Source organism: Prionailurus viverrinus, chromosome A1, assembly GCF_022837055.1.
Source record: "Prionailurus viverrinus isolate Anna chromosome A1, UM_Priviv_1.0, whole genome shotgun sequence".
NCBI lineage: Eukaryota > Metazoa > Chordata > Mammalia > Carnivora > Felidae > Prionailurus > Prionailurus viverrinus.
The window spans coordinates 145734891-145752837 of record NC_062561.1 but is presented as its reverse complement, the minus strand read 5'-3'; the positions used below and the strand labels follow the sequence as shown (position 1 = coordinate 145752837).

Below are 17947 nucleotides of genomic sequence, written 5' to 3'. Positions count from 1 at the left end.
GTTTTATGATAAAAGGAGATATTGCTGCTCTGAGCACATATTACATATCCCTCACCTGGAGAGCTACAGTATCTTCTGAGCTGGTTTGTCTACGAAGGTCTATAGATGCAGTCTCAGAGGAACTTATGTTCTCTGCAAGAATTTCTTAACTTTGTTTCTGTATTTTAATGTTTGTCTCTTTTAAAAATAAAATTTAATTATATTCTGGATTATCTGGATGATTTTCTTAAGAGAGAGCAGTGCCACATACTCGTGGCAAAGCAGATTTCGAGTACTGTGACTAATAGTTGAAAACATACCTCATAAATGATGCCTTCTTACCAAATGAAGCCCAGTGTCTTCACGGAGAACAAAGAGTTTCACAACGGTGAGAAATAGAGATGAGTGGCACAAAACCAATTAGATCACACAGTGCACTGTACATATAGGCAGGCCAAATGCAAATCCAAAACAAAACCCATAAAACAACAACTACACTTATTTTATGTTTATATATGTTTTAAGTAACAGTAACATAAGCTAGAAGTTGACAATGGGGATAGATGCTTATGATCTTTTTTTTCTTTTGAAAAAGAACCATCTTTTACTTAAGTTGGAATAGCTATGCCCATGAGTAACTTAGGTTGTACACAGATTCCACGACTCCGCCCAAACACCAGCCTCTAATACTTTGAAAAGCTCTGTAACTTCAATAATCAAGAAACTATTTGCAACCTGTTGCTAGACTTTTGAGCTTTTAAGGTCCATACTTGTTTTATATACGTACATGTGTTGCCTAGATATCAAAGCCTTAATTTGCACTGTTCAATTATGGTAGTGACTAGCCATGTGTGACTATTTAATTTTAAGTCAAAATTAAATAAAATGTAAAGTTTACTTCCTCAGCTGCACTGCCTCCTATCAAATGTACATGGCCATGTGTAGCTAATGGCTACCATAATGAAACATAGAATAGAGAAACATCTCCATCATCACACAAAGCTCTACCTGTCAGCACTGTTCTAGAATTTTATTTTTTAATGTATTGCAACATAACTCAGTTTCCAATCTTTTAATTTGTAAAATTATTTTTAAAAATATGACATTTGGTCATAGAAAATTTTCAGTTATTCACTAGAATAGAATTTGAGGAAGAGTTTCACATATGCTTGGCATGTGGCTTATTACTTTTTATAATAAACATTATTACACATATTTATATCTACATAATTAGATATGTGCATTCAATATGTATCAATGTACTATGTATGTTTATAAGCACTAACTTTATTTGTGACTATAACTGAATGTTTTACTATTAAAATAGTAGAATATGTTTATGCCAAAAAATTAATTGTTAAAATGGTTAAAAATAAAGCTAACATGTGGCAAAGATCTGATTATTGTTCCTTGTTACCTAATGTATGATTCCACTTCTTAAGTAAGAAATTAGTATTGATTTTTCATTTCTCCCAGGAATCTACTTAAAATTACAGTATTATAAAGACATTCTTACTTTTGATGGATTGCCATGAATATTGATTGCTGTCAATTTTTTAATGTTATTAAAAATTCTTCACTTTGGTTATTATAGTAAAATATGGCTCATAATATTTTTAAATATTGCAGATGTCCATCTTATATTTTGTCAGATTTGGAAGCATCATTTCAGAAAATATATTTATCTCTCGCTGTCTATATATACATATACATACATGCATACATTTTAAAAATTTGAATTGAATACGATTTATAAGTGATCTCTCTTATATTTCATTTTCAGGAATTTATGATAATGATACTTTTCTTAATTCTACCATTACAAAAATAAACAAAAAAGATGGTTCAGAGTGAGAGGTACAGCTCATCCTTGCATTGCCATCGATGATACTTACTCACCAGACAGTATAAGAGAAAACAAATTTTCTTAAGTTTATTTATTTATTTTGAGATAGAGACCCTGAACAGGGGAGGGGCAGAGAGAGAGAGGGAGAGAGAGAGAGAATCCTAAGCAAGTTCTGCACTGTCAGCATGGAGCCTGATGCAGGGCTCAAACTCAGAAACCATAAGATCATGACCTGAGCCAAAACCAAGAGTAGGATGCTTAACCAACTGAGTCACCCAGGCACTCTGAGTAAATAATTTTTTAAGATTAAAAAATTATTACTGGAAAATACAAAGAGTGTACTGCATTTATTTATATTAAAGGAATACTTAATTTGTATATGAAATCATTATCTAATAAACATTTTCTTTTCATATCTTGTTTCAGGGTCAGGAGATATGGACAGTATTTCCAAGGTGAGTGTTGTATAATCTCTGGGTTTTTTGTGTTTTGGGTTGTTTATGTTTGTTTTTTGAGAGAGAGAAAACAAGCACACATGAGCAAGGGAGGGGCAGAGAGAAGGAGAGAGAATCTTAAAAAGGCTCCATACCGAGACAACAAATAGAGGGTTACTAGAGGGGTTTTGGGAGGGTGGTTGGGCTAAATGGGTAAGAGACATTAAGGAATCTACTCCTGAAATCATTTTTGGACTATATGCTAACTAACTTGGATGTAAATTAAAAAATAAAATTAAGTAAAAAAAAAGGGGGGGGGGGGGTGGCACTCCATACCAAGCACAGAGCCCAGACACAGTTTGATCTCACAACCATGAGATCATGACCTGAGTCGAAATCAAGAGTCAACCAGGCAACCCTCTGTGTTGTTTTTTATTTGTATTTCATTCCACATGGAACTCTTATTAAGATTATTAGAATAACCTTATAAATTTTGTTTTTGAACAAAGTGTTTTTTTAATATGAAATTTATTGTCAATTTGGTTTCCATACAACACCCAGTGCTCATCCCAATAGGTGCCCTCCTCAATGCCCATCACCCCACTCTCCCATCCTCCCCAACCCTCAGTTTGTTCTCAGTATTTAACAGTCTCTTATGGTTTGCCTCCTTCCCTCTCTGTAATTTTTCCCCCCTTCCCCTCCCTCCCTAGTCTTCTCTTGAGTTTTTCAGGATCCACATGTGAGTGAAAACATAAGATATCTGCCTTTCTCTGCCTGACTTATTTCTTTTAGCGTAACACTCTCCAGTTCCATCCATGTTGCTACAAATGGCCAGAATTCATTCGTTCTCATTGCCAAGTAGTATTCCATTGTATATACAAACCACATCTTCTTTATCCATTCATCCGTTGATGGACATTTAGGCTCTTTCCATAATTTGGCTATTGTTGAAAGTGCTGCTATAAACATTGGGATACAAGTGCCCCTATGCATCAGCACTCCTGTATCCCTTGGGTAAATTCCTAGCAGTGCTATTGCTGGGTCATAGGGTACATCTATTTTTAATTTTTTGAGGAACCTCCACCCTGTTTTCCCGAGCGGCTGCACCAGTTTGCATTCCCACGAACAGTGCAAGAGTGTTCCCATTTCTCCATATCCTCTCCAGCATTTATAGTATCCTGATTTATTCATTTTAACCACTCTGACCAGCATGAGATGGTATCTCAGTGTGGTTTTGACTTGTATTTCTCTGGTGAGGAGCGACGTTGAGCATCTTTTCATGTGCCTGTTGGCCATCTGGATGTCTTCGTTAGAAAAGTGTCTATTCATGTCTTCTGCCCATTTCTTCACTGGATTATTTTTTTTTCGGGGGGGGGGAGTTTGGTGAGTTGTTTATAAATTTTGGATGCTAGCCCTTTGTCTGATAGGTCATTTGCAAATATCTTTTCCCATTCCGTTGGTTGCCTTTTAGTTTTGTTGGTTGTTTCCTTTGCAGTGCAGAAGCTTTTTATCTTCATGAGGTCCCAGTAGTTCATTTTTGCTTTTAATTCCCTTGCCTTTGGGAATGTGTCAAGTAAGAAATTGCTACAGCTGAGGTCACAGAGGTTTTTTCTTGCTTTTTCCTCTAGAGTTTTGATGGTTTCCTGCCTCACATTCAGGTCCTTCATCCATTTTGAGTTTATTTTTGTGAATGGTATAAGAAAGTTGTCTGGTTTCATTCTTCTGCATGTTTCTGTCCAGTTCTCCCAAAACCATTTGTTAAAGAGACTGTCTTTTTTCCATTGGATATTCTTTCCTGCTTTGTCAAAGATTAGCTGGCCATACATTTGTGGGTCCAGTTCTGGAGTCTCTATTCTATTCCATTGGTCTATGTGTCTGTTTTTGTGCCAATACCATGCTGTCTTGATGATTACAGCTTTGTAGTAGAGGCTAAAGTCTCGGATTGTGATGCCTCCCGCTTTGGTTTTCTCCTTCAAAATTACTTTGGCTATTTGGGGTCTTTTGGGGTTCCATACAAATTTTAGGATTGCTTGTTCTAGCTTTGAGAAGAATGCTGGTGCAATTTTGATTGGCATTGCATCGAATGTGTAGTTTGCTTTGGGTAGTATTGACATTTTGACAATATTTATTCTTCCAATCCATGAGCACAGAATGTTTTTCCATTTCTTTATATCTTCTTCAATTTCCTTCATAAGCTTTCTATAGTTTTCAGAATACAGATCTTTTACATCTTTGGTTAGGTTTATTCCTAGGTATTTTATGCTTCTTAATGCAATTGTGAATAGGATCAGTTTCTTTATTTGTCTTTCAGTTGCTTCATTATTAGTGTATAAGAATGCAACTGATTTCTGTACATTGATTTTTTATCCTGCGACTTTGCTGAATTCATGTATCAGTTCCAGCAGACTTTTGGTGGTGTCTATTTGGTTTTCCACATATAATATCATGTCATCTTCAAAAAGTGAAAGATTGACTTCATCTTTGCCAATTTTGATGCCTTTGATTTCCTTTTGTTGTTGGATTGCTGATGCTAACACTTCCAACACTATGTTAAACAACAGCGGTGAGAGTGGACATCCCTGTCGTGTTCCTGATCTCAGGGAAAGCTCTCAGTTTTTCCCCATTGAGGATGATATTAGCTGTGGGCTTTTCATAAATGGCTTTTATGATGTGTAAGTATGTTCCTTCTATCCCGACTTTCTCGAGGGTATTTATTAAGAAAGGACGCTGAATTTTGTCAAATGCTTTTTCTGCATTGATTGACAGGATCATATGGTTCTTATCTTTTCTTTTATTAATGTGATGTATCAACATTGATTGATTTGCAAATGTTGAACCAGCCCTGCAGCCCAGGAATGAATCCCTCTTGATCATGGTGTATAATTCTTTTTATATGCTGTTGAATTCGATTTGCTAGTATCTTGTTGAGAATGTTTGCATCCATATTCATCAGGGATATTAGCCTGTAGTTCTCTTTTTTTGCTGGGTCTCTGTCTGGTTTAGGCATCAAAGTAATACTGGCTTCATAGAATGAGTCTGGAAGTTTTCCTTCCCTTTCTATTTTTTTGGAGCAGCTTGAGAAAGATAGGTATTATCTCTGCTTTAAATGTCTGGTAGAATTCCCTAGGGAAGCCATCTGGTCCTGGACTCTCATTTGTTGAGAGATTTTTGATAACTGCTTCAATTTCTTCACTGGTTATGGGTCTGTTCAACCTATCTATTTCCTCCTGTTTGAGTTTTGGAAGTGTGTGGGTGTTAAGGAATTTGTCCATTTCTTCCAGGTTGTCCAGTTTGTTGGCATATAATTTTTCATAGTATTCCCTGATAATTGTTTGTATTTCTGACGGATTGGTTGTAATTCCATTTTCATTCATGATTTTATCTATTTGGCTCATCTCCCTTTTCTTTTTGAGAAGGTTAAAAAAACCTGGCTAGAGGTTTATCAATTATGTTTATTTTTTTCAAAAAAACAACTTTTGGTTTCATTGATCTGCTCTACAGTTTTTTTAGAATCTATATTGTTTATTTCTGCTTTGATCTTTATTATTTCTCTTCTTCTGCTGGGTTTGGGGTGTCTTTGCTGTTCTGCTTCTATTTCCTTTAGGTGTGCTGTTAGATTTTGTATTCTGGATTTTTCTTGTCTCTTGAGATAGGCCTGGATGTATTTTCCTCTCAGGACTGCCTTCGCTGCATCCCAAAGTGTTTGGATTGTTGTATGTTCATTTTCCTTTGTTTCCATATCTCTTGAGATAGTCCTGCAATGTATTTTCCTCTCAGGACTGCCTTCGCTGCATCCCAAAGCATTTGGATTGTTGTATGTTCATTTTCCTTTGTTTCCATATCTTTTTTAATTTCTTCTCTAATTGCCTGGCTGACCCATTCATTCTTCAGCAGGGCGTTCTTTAACCTCCATGCTCTTGGAGGTTTTTCAGACTTTTTCCTGTGGTTGATTTCAAGTTTCATAGCATTGTGGTCTGAAAGTGTGCATGGTATGATCTCAATTCTTGTATACTTATGAAGGGCTATTTTGTGGCCCAGTATTTGATCTATCTTGGAGAAGGTTCCATGTGCACTCAAGAAGAAAGCATATTCTGTTGCTTTGGGATGCAGAGTTCTAAATATATCTGTCAAGTCCATCTCCTTGTTTCTTTATTGATCCTGTGTCTAGATGATCTATCCATTGTTGTAAGTGGAGTATTAAAGTCCCCTGCAATTACCACATTCTTATCAATAAGGTTGCTTATGTTTGTGATTAATTGTTTTATATATTTGGGGGCTCTTGTATTCGGTACATAGACATTTACAATTGTTAGCTCTTCCTGATGGATAGACCTTGTAATTATTATATAATGCCCTTCTTCATCTCTTGTTACAATCTTTAATTTAAAGTTTAGTTTGTCTGATATAAGTATGGCTACTCCAGCTTTCTTTTGAGTTCCAGTAGTATGATAGATAGTTCTCCATCCCCTCACTTTCAATCTGAAGGTGTCCTTAGGTCTGAAATGAGTCTCTTGTAGACAGCAAATAGATGGGTCTTGTTTTTTATCCATTCTGATACCCTGTGTCTTTTGGCTGGAGCATTTAGTCCATTTACATTCAGTGTTATTATAGAAAGATATGGGTTTAGAGTCATTGTGATGTCTGTAGGTTTCATGCTTGTAGTGATGTCTCTGGTACTTTGTGGTCCTTGCAACATTTCACTCACAGAATCTCCCTTAGGATCTCTTGTAGGGCTGGTTTAGTGGTAATGAATTCCTTCAGTTTTTGTTTGTTTGGGAAGACTTTATCTCTCCTTCTATTCTGAATGACAGACTTTTTGGTTAAAGGATTCTTGGCTGCATATTTTTCTGTTCATCACATTGAAGATATCCTGGCCTGCCAAGTTTCAGCAGATAGGTCTGCTACTACCCTTATGTTTCTACCTTTGTATGTTAAGGCCAGTTTATCCCTAGCTGCCTTCAGAATCCTCTTTTTATCCTTGTATTTTGCCAGTTTCACTATGATATGTCATGCAGAAGATCAATTCAAGTTATGTCTGAAGAGAGTTCTCTATGCCTTTTGGATTTCAATGTCTGTTTCCTTCCCCAGATCAAGGAAGTTCTCAGCTATTATTTGTTTAAGTATACCTTCAGCCCCTTTCTCTCTCTTCTTCTTCTTCTGGATTTCCTATGATACAGATATTGTTCCATTTGATTGCATCACTTAGTTCTCTAATTCCTCCTTCGTACTCCTGAATTTTATCTCTTTTTCTCAGCTTCCTATTTTTCCATAATTTTATCTTCTAATGCACCTATTCTCTCCTCTGCCTCTTGAATCCATGCTGTGGCCACCTCCATTTTATTTTGCACCTTATTTATAGCATTTTTAATTCATCATGACTGTTTCTTAGTCCCTTGATCTCTGTAGCAATAGATTCTCTGCTGCCTTCTATGCTTTTTTCAAGCCCAGCAATTAATTTTATGACTATTATTCTAAATTCTTATTCCGTTATATTGCTTAAATAGGTTTTGATCAATTCGTTAGTTGTCTCTACTTTCTGGAATTTCTTTTGAGGAGAATTCTTTTGTTTCATCATTTTGGCTAGTTTTCTGTCCCTTATGCATTTTAAAAGCTTGTTGTGTGCTCTGCACCTGTGAGCACTGCTATATTCAAGGAGGGTCATACACTGTCCAGGGCTTGGCCCTTCAGGAGGTGTTTTTTCAGGGGTTGTTACTTGCTCTCTATTGTTGTGACTTTGGTTACTTCATTATCCTACTTGTAGTAATGTTTTGGAACCTCCACCAGGTGTGCTTTGATTTGTTCCTTGGAGTAGCCCTGTAAAGGAAAAGAGATAGACAAACAGGAGACAAAAATGAGCAAACACACAAACAAATAACACGAACAAACAAATAAACAAAAACAAAAACCTAAAGACTAAAAACAAAAAACACCAAAACACCAACTACAAATAAAGAAGAGGGTGGAGGCAGTGCTGATGGAAGAGCACATACAAAGAGTGAAATGACAGGAGTGGGGTTGGTGGGGGGGGGACAAAAAATAAACATTGATTAGGCAGAGAGACTAAAAGGCTTAATCCAGAGAGAGAGGAAACTAAAGAAGGAGGCGGGGAAAACGAAATGAAGATAAAGTTACCCAGGCAGAGAAAGTATATGGCTCGATTATTCCAGAGAGAGAGAAAGGAGTGTAAAGCAGGAAGTGTAGAACATGTATCAAGAAAATGGATTAAATATGTCTGTTTAGACAGACCAATAACCAGAGTAACCAGCCTACAGGAGGGAAGAGAGAAGGAGAAGAAATGGAGGGGTAGGTGTGGGGGGAGAATATATCTGTATATCCAGAATTGACCTAGAGTTAATCCAGGTAATGCTGCATCGCTTGTAGGTAGTAGCTGTCTGCAGAGTCTGTGCCGCTCCAGTGGATATGCAATTATCCAGTGCAAAGGGTCATGGTTTGGCATATTCTGGACCCACCTCCACTATGGGCCCCGGGAGTGATCCCTGAGGCCCCACCTTGGTGGTGGTGGTGGTGGATGGAAATGGTGGTTCCCCAGTCTCTTCTCCATGGAGACGACCCAGTGGACTCAGTTTGAGTCGTCCTCACTGTGCTGCGGGCACAGACGGGTGGTCCTTCTCTCTCCACCCATCCCCTGACCCTGCAGTTGGCTAGGATTCAAAGTTCTGCTCCTTGCACTCTGGTGCTGGGGAAGCGCCTCTCAGTGCGGTGATACGGTGATACAGCGATACGTGGTCTGGCTGGCTTTGTCTGTGCCACAGCACTTCAGGGAGGACGGCCTTCTCCTACTGCAGACTGAGCCGCCGCCCTTGCCTCAAGCCCCAAGGGTGGCAGACGCAGGCAGCCTTTGTCTTTTCCCACAGCACTCCAGGGAGACAGCTGCCTTTTCCTCCTGCGGACTGCGCCCTCAGCCCAGCCACTGCACCCGGGCGATGGTGAAGGCAGGCAGGTTCTGTACTATTGCGCAGCCCTCCAGGGAGGGAACCACTTTCTCCAGCTGCAGACTTAGCCTCTGACCTACTACCGCACCCATGGCGGGCTCCCCTCCTCCCCAGGTGCACGAAGAGGGAGCCAGCCCCAGTCCGAAGAAAGCCCCGCAGTTAGAGATTGGATCCCTCTGTCTCAGTCCCAGGTCTTTCACCTGTCCAGATACGGTCCTGCACTTCTCTAGCCGCCCTTCCTCTTCCCTTTGTCTCTCTGCAGAAGGGGGTCCCTCCCCTCTGTGCCCACGTGGGCTTTTTTTTTTTTTATCTCCCCCAGTTCACAGTTAGGCACCTATCTTTTTTCCAGCTTTCCCATTTTCTTCCTAGTAGATTCGGTCTCTTTTCCTCCCAGGCTCTGGTGTTCAAAGTCCTTTGGCTTCTACACTTATTTGTTTGAGAGATGCTGGAAGTATGGATTCCCCCTACTTCTCCACCATGTTGGCCCCTGAACAAGTGTTTGAAAATAGAGGTCCAGATATAATTAAGTGGAAGTTAAAAATGATCAATGCATATAACGGGAAAGGGTAAAATTAGTTTTTTAACATGGTAAGATTCATTTACAAGACATACTGTATACATGATTAATTGATACCCAAGTAATAACCAACTTAACCACCTTTATTATGTCACTCATTTATAAAGCAAGTTGACATAGTGTAGATAATCTTTTGAAAATGTAAAGAAGTCTAGAGCAACTTAAGGAGAGAGGGACTTGGAAAGATGTTGTTATACGTTATATGTTATAAGGGCATTGCATTTATACATCTCATTTGTCTTTCAGACCTTTATTAGGCAATGCTGACATCCTCAATTATTATTCTAGTTCCCCAGAATAGAATAGGAAAGTAATTAGAAGAAAATTATATTAATACAAGTAGGAAAGAGGGCCTTCTAATAGCTTCTGTCTGTGTTTTTCCTCCTCCGATAGTTTAAGTATTTAAAATTAATCATTTGCTAAGATGCCTTACTTTTTTTTATGAAGAATACCTAAATACTTTTTAGGTCATGATAAATTTAAAATAGTTCTCTGTGGGTCAAAATATATTTAAAATGGCTGATAAGAAATAATTATTAACTACCATTAGAATGATTCTCTTAGAAGTCTGCTTTATATCAATAAATACCAAAATTCATTAAAGGGCAACTTCATTTTTAATCCTACTTTTAATTTATATTCATGTATAATCATTGGTGCCAAGAAAAATAAAGTAAGATTGATTGAGCTACAAAACCTTTTAAATGAAGACCTCAAGCTAAAAAGAAAAAAGAGAGAGAGAGAGACAAAGAGAGTGTAACTGGCATGCCAACATTACGTCTACATTGCCTGGCAGCTTGACCTTGCAAGTAGTATATGCACTTTGCATATCTATGTTTAGGGACCATCAGGAAAGTCTTTTTCTTTTCTTAAGATAGATAAATATTTGTTGTCATAAATATCATTATAAAGAAGCACTAGCTAACTTATGTGATGAATGGGTAAAACTGTCAAAAGGCCTGTTTTCAAAATAAGATTCACTGTATAATTCCATTAGAACCATCTCTCTGGGAAACACCTTTACAAGTCACATGACCATGATTGTATCGTCCGTCTTCGATATCTAACAATTGGTATTAGCTGAATTATGCTTTGTGGTCACCACTAAAATTTCTAATTTTGTATTTGAGAAGTGTATTCTAGTGTCTAAAGATGATTTTTTTTTATTACATGAAGGTGGGATCATCCAGAGTGCTTAACATCATCTTTCTGAAATTTCCACTAAAGACCAGTATTTTTGTACACCAGACAGATGTAAACAAAATTCTATATGGGAAGGTACACTTGGCTAATACCAATTGTTAGATACCTAAGACAGCCAATACAATTTGTTTTTTCAAGTTTTTATTTAAATTCCAGTTAGTTAATATATAGTATAATATTAGTTTCAGGAGTACAGTTTAGTGATTCATCACTTACATATAACACCCAGGGCTCATCACAACAAGTGCCTTCCTTAATACCCATCACCCATTTAGCCCATCTCCCTGTCCACCTCCTGAAAAAGTAATTTGTAATTTATAAAGCACTTTGGAAATTTTAAAGATTCATAATGACAAATTAAATACCATCTTCTAATCTGCCCTCATATCAGACCTATTGTGATTCCTTCCATGCTAATTTTTCCATTCCTATTTCCAGAGACAAGTTTTTCCACTATCCTGTGCCTACTGCTGATAACATTCTCTTGCTTGGTGATGTAGTGCTTATTCTTTAAGCATTAATTGACTACCAAGCGTGTACTTTTGTAGCCTTGTGCACTATGTGGAGATATAAGAGACTTCTTCAAATACAAACATAATTTCTGTCCTCAAGTGGTTAGGCAGGAGTTCCTTCACTCAGTAAACATTAATGTACCAAGGCATTATGTCTGCCAGGCTCTGAAAACCCGAAGTTAAACAAGGTATGATCTCTGCCCTCCAGGAGCTCAGTATAACTGAGCAGACCAAAGACAATAAGGAAAAACTTACACAAAGCAAAGTTCAAATACATTTCACTTAACATAAGAGTTTGCCCCAAGTAATAAACATGTCATTTAACAATATTCTAGAAATGAGTAGTTGTGTCTGCCTTCCAATGAGCTCCTCTGCAGCTCATTTCTGCACTGCCCCTGTTCCAGGTTCGTAGGGTTCAGGGCTCTAACTGCATGATGATACCACTGGTGTCTCTTGTATGTCCACTACCCTTTTTTCTTTAATCAGCAGCATCATGTATATCTCCATCACCCCCAATTATTTCTCTCCCTACCTCTTTCCATTCACAGCCTAATTATTTCAGATTTTTATTCCATGCTATCCACATTATCACTAACTTCATTTCCCCACCTTCTTCCTTTTCCAGCAGAAGACCAGTTCTCTCAAGAAACTCTCCTCCCTTTTCTCTTGTTTCCTGGGTTCATTACTTTTCATCCTATTCTTTTTCTAGCCATTTTTATTTGTGAATCATAAGACAGTTTGGGCCATTACTGCTTAACAGTTTTGTTCAAAATCCCTCTTAGGTTTCCAGCTACATCTTTTTTGTTCTCCAATTAGACCTGTATTTTGTTAAGTGCCAGTATTACATTTTTTAAAAATTTCTTACTCCTTTTTTAATGTTGTTTACTAGTACTACTTATATCCCTTTTCTACCTTTTTATTGTAAAGTACTCTATATTATCCTTCTTATATGTAAGCTAATAAAGAGTATTGAACCTCTGAGAATCAGAAAATTTGGTTCTCCTACCTAAAAATTGGGGCAACATGTTATTTCATTTCTCTTAGGCTTAGTTTCCTTAGCTGTAAAATAGAGCTTGTAGTTCATCCCCTGTCTTCTTCATAAAACTGTTGAGAGTAAAGTGTGAACATATGCTAGGGCTCTAAAGCAATATACAGATATTAAATATCTTCCTCCTCACTAGTTATGCTATCTTTTGTCAGCAAGGCTAGACACACTGTCACCTGCATTTTTGGTAGCACTGTTTCAGTGGCACAAGGAGCTCAGAACTCCAAATGGAGAGTTTTAAAATTATTTCTTGCTCGGTTGAGGATTACTAGTAAAACTCACATGCATCTCTCTCAAAATGCAGAATTCACCTTTAATTTAGGAGTCTAGAAGTCACCCATTTAATCAATAGGACGAAAATATTTTCCCTTGGAGTTCTTTTAGGAGTTGGGGATTGAGACGAGCATATGGTTTATTTTCTTAGAAGGAAATAATGTAAATAAATCCTGCAGTTCACATTAACATACTTAACACTTATATATTTAGTTTGAAAAAGAAACATATCAGAGAAGGCCAGATCTGATCATATCACACTTAATGAATTATCCAAGAGGTCTTTTTAACCTAAAGGTTTCTGAGTCAAGAACCTCAGTTCCAGTTAAAGATCCCACACCCTTCACAGGGGAGCTGTTCAACACCATAGATCTCTGCCATCTTCTCAGTTTGGCTTGGGCTCTAGCTCCCTTTTATCCCCTGGGAGAACCATGACTGACATTTTGTTCTTTTGGGGGGCTGGCAGAGTCAAAACAACACTCCATAAAACTTGTTATTGGCAGGCTCTGAGGAAGTGATTCAAATCCACCTCTAGAGGGCTTCAAATAATATCAATATTATTTTATTCCAATTATGGGCCGAGTCAAAATTTATGTACATGTGCACTTTTTTTAATAGCTTGAAAAGCCTGGAACAATTTCTGAGGGTGGGTAAAAGAAAGGACAATAACTTACTAATTAAGAGATGACATGGAAAAATACTTGCAAGATAAAATGAGAGAATAGAGGGTCTAAGAGAATTAAATGTGTTAGCCAGAGGAAATGTGTGTGTGTGTGTGTGTGTGTGTATGTGTGTGCATCCTCCCTCATATAACATTCATATATGAAGTTATAGCTTAAGAGAAAAACATTCCAGTTTGAAGAAAGGGTAATTGAGAAAGTAATAAAATCCCTTGAAGATGGGATCACTATAATACTAATTATACTTTTATAAGCTAAATTCTTAGAGTGTAAGTAGGAAATACAGTACATTGTAACTGAAGTAAGAAATGTAAACAGAGTGCCTAATGTAGTTAAAAGTGATCTTTACTTGGATTTTCTTGTACTCCCTTCTCCCTATGTGCTCAGGCTATCAGAGTGCCTTTTTGATCTAAGCCCTTTTTGTGTGTATTATGTTCTTGCCTTGATGAAATCGACTGGAGACACTGCAAACAAACATAGCTATTGTTAAATATAACATACACACAGTTCATGGAGACCCACACTCATAACCTGTTTCGAGCTGGTGTTTGGAACCACTGTCTTATTTCTTAGACACCAGTAATAAGTGTGTCTTTTAGCCTGTATCATTATCAGGTTATTCACTGATCATGGATAGTACAATTTTCATAAGACTCTGCATTAATAAATTTTTGTTGTTTTCACATTTTGCAGATTACTTTAGGTTAAAAAAATAATAACAAACAAAGGTTTGTCCTATCATTTGAAGATTTTCAAATATGCTTACTGAGCTGAATAAGTTTCAGAGATCTGATATTAGCTGTTTTGTATGTTGAATGTGTCCTTTTAATCTTCCTCTCAATGTTCTTTTTTTTTTTTTATGAAATTTATTGACAAATTGGTTTCCATACAACACCCAGTGCTCATCCCAAAAGGTGCCCTCCTCAATACCCATCACCCACCCTCTCCTCCCTCCCACCCCCCATCAACCCTCAGTTTGTCCTCAGTTTTTAACAGTCTCTTATGCTTTGGCTCTCTCCTATTCTAACCTCTTTTTTTTTTTTTCCTTCCCCTCCCCCATGGGTTCCTGTTAAGTTTCTTAGGATCCACATAAGAGTGAAACCATATGGTATCTGTCTTTCTCTGTATGGCTTATTTCACTTAGCATCACACTCTCCAGTTCCATCCACGTTGCTACAAAAGGCCATATTTCATTTTTTCTCATTGCCACGTAATATTCCATTGTGTATATAAACCACAATTTCTTTATCCATTCATCAGTTGATGGACATTTAGGCTCTTTCCATAATTTGGCTATTGTTGAGAGTGCTACTATGAACATTGGGGTACAAGTGGCCCTATGCATCAGTACTCCTGTATCCCTTGGATAAATTCCTAGCAGTGCTATTGCTGGGTCATAGGGTAGGTCTATTTTTAATTTTCTGAGGAACCTCCACACTGCTTTCCAGAGTGGCTGCACCAATTTGCATTCCCACCAACAGTGCAAGAGGGTTCCCGTTTCTCCACATCCTCTCCAGCATCTATAGTCTCCTGATTTGTTCATTTTGGCCACTCTGACTGGCGTGAGGTGGTACCTGAGTGTGGTTTTGATTTGTATTTCCCTGATAAGGAGCGACGCTGAACATCTTTTCATGTGCCTGTTGGCCATCCGGATGTCTTCTTTAGAGAAGTGTCTATTCATGTTTTCTGCCCACTTCTTCACTGGGTTATTTGTTTTTCGGGTGTGGAGTTTGGTGAGCTCTTTATAGATTTTGGATACTAGCCCTTTGTCCGATATGTCATTTGCGAATATCTTTTCCCATTCCGTTGGTTGCCTTTTAGTTTTGTTGGTTGTTTCCTTTGCTGTGCAGAAGCTTTTTATCTTCATAAGGTCCCAGTAATTCACTTTTGCTTTTAATTCCCTTGCCTTTGGGGATGTGTCGAGTAAGAGATTGCTACGGCTGAGGTCAGAGAGGTCTTTTCCTGCTTTCTCCTCTAAGGTTTTGATGGTTTCCTGTCTCACATTTAGGTCCTTTATCCATTTTGAGTTTATTTTTGTGAATGGTGTGAGAAAGTGGTCTAGTTTCAACCTTCTGCATGTTGCTGTCCAGTTCTCCCAGCACCATTTGTTAAAGAGACTGTCTTTTTTCCATTGGATGTTCTTTCCTGCTTTGTCAAAGATGAGTTGGCCATACGTTTGTGGGTCTAGTTCTGGGGCTTCTATTCTATTCCATTGGTTTATGTGTCTGTTTTTGTGCCAATACCATGCTGTCTTGATGATGACAGCTTTGTAGTAGAGGCTAAAGTCTCGGATTGTGATGCCTCCTGCTTTGGTCTTCTTCTTCAAAATTCCTTTGGCTGTTCGGGGCCTTTTGTGGTTCCATATGAATTTTAGGATTGCTTGTTCTAGTTTCGAGAAGAATGCTGGTGCAATTTTGATTGGGATTGCATTGAATGTGTAGATAGCTTTGGGTAGTATTGATATTTTGACAATATTTATTTTTCCAATCCATGAGCAGGGAATGTCTTTCCATTTCTTTAAATCTTCTTCAATTTCCTTCATAAGCTTTCTATAGTTTTCAGTATACAGATCCTTTACATCTTTGGTTAGATTTATTCCTAGGTATTTTATGCTTCTTGGTGCAATTGTGAATGGGATCAGTTTCTTTATTTGTCTTTCTGTTGCTTCATTGTTAGTGTATAAGAATGCAACTGATTTCTGTACATTGATTTTGTATCCTGCAACTTTGCTGAATTCCTGTATCAGTTCTAGCAGACTTTTGGTGGAGTCTATCGGATTTTCCATGTATAATATCATGTCATCTGCAAAAAGCGAAAGCTTGACTTCATCTTTGCCAATTTTGATGCCTTTGATTTCCTTTTGTTGTCTGATTGCTATTGCTAGAACTTCCAGCACTATGTTAAACAGCAGCGGTGAGAGTGGGCATCCTTGTCGTGTTCCTGATCTCAGGGAAAAAGTTCTCAGTTTTTCCCCGTTGAGGATGATGTTAGCTGTGGGCTTTTCATAAATGGCTTTTATGATCTTTAAGTATGTTCCCTCTATCCCGACTTTCTCAAGGGTTTTTATTAAGAAAGGGTGCTGGATTTTGTTGAAGGCCTTTTCTGCATCGATTGACAGGATCATATGGTTCTTCTCTTTTTTTTTGTTAATGTGATGTATCACGTTGATTGATTTGCGAATGTTGAACCAGCCCTGCATCCCAGGAATGAATCCCACTTGATCATGGTGAATAATTCTTTTTATATGCCATTGAATTCGATTTGCTAGTACCTTATTGAGAATTTTTGCATCCATATTCATCAGGGATATTGGCCTGTAGTTCTCTTTTTTTACTGGGTCTCTGTCTGGTTTAGGAATCAAAGTAATACTGGCTTCATAGAATGAGTCTGGAAGTTTTCCTTCCCTTTCTATTTCTTGGAATAGCTTGAGAAGGATAGGTATTATCTCTGCTTTAAACGTCTGGTAGAACTCCCCTGGGAAGCCATCTGGTCCTGGACTCTTATTTGTTGGGAGATTTTTGATAACCGATTCAATTTCTTCACTGGTTATGGGTCTGTTCAAGCTTTCTATTTCCTCCTGATTGAGTTTGGGAAGAGTGTGGGTGTTCAGGAATTTGTCCATTTCTTCCAGGTTGTCCAATTTGTTGGCATATAAGTTTTCATAGTATTCCCTGATAATTGTTTGTATCTCTGAGGGATTGGTTGTAATAATTCCATTTTCATTCATGATTTTATCTATTTGGGTCATCTCCCTTTTCTTTTTGAGAAGCCTGGCTAGAGGTTTGTCAATTTTGTTTATTTTTTCAAAAAACCAACTCTTGGTTTCGTTGATCTGCTCTATAGTTTTTTTAGTTTCTATATTGTTTATTTCTGCTCTGATCTTTATTATTTCTCTTCTTCTGCTGGGCTTAGGCTGCCTTTGCTGTTCTGCTTCTAGTTCCTTTAGGTGTGCTGTTAGATTTTGTATTTGGGATTTTTCTTGTTTCTTGAGATAGGCCTGGATTGCAATGTATTTTCCTCTCAGGACTGCCTTTGCTGCGTCCCAAAGCGTTTGGATTGTTGTATTTTCATTTTCGTTTGTTTCCATATATTTTTTAATTTCTTCTCTAATTGTCTGGTTGACCCACTCATTCGTTAGTAGGGTGTTCTTTAACCTCCATGCTTTTGGAGGTTTTCCAGACTTTTTTCTGTGGTTGATTTCAAGCTTCATAGCATTGTGGTCTGAAAGTAAGCATGGTATAATTTCAATTCTTGTAAACTTATGAAGGGCTGTTTTGTGACCCAGTATATGATCTATCTTGGAGAATGTTCCATGTGCACTCAAGAAGAAAGTATATTCTGTTGCTTTGGGATGCTGAGTTCTAAATATATCTGTCAAGTCCATCTGATCCAATGTCTCATTCAGGGCCCTTGTTTCTTTATTGACCATGTGTCTAGATGATCTA

At 37.7% G+C, this 17947-nt stretch overlaps 1 protein-coding gene across 4 annotated transcripts in view; it reads left to right on the top strand.

Annotated features, from left to right (window-relative positions):
• Positions 1-17947, top strand: part of SSBP2 (single stranded DNA binding protein 2) — a 323509-nt gene that overhangs the window by 293461 nt on the left and 12101 nt on the right. For all 4 annotated transcript variants that reach the window (XM_047861083.1, XM_047861074.1, XM_047861088.1 and 1 more), the window contains one exon: positions 2252-2280. In XM_047861083.1, the coding sequence (XP_047717039.1) occupies positions 2252-2280 (29 nt within the window). The remainder of the gene's footprint in view (positions 1-2251; positions 2281-17947) is intronic.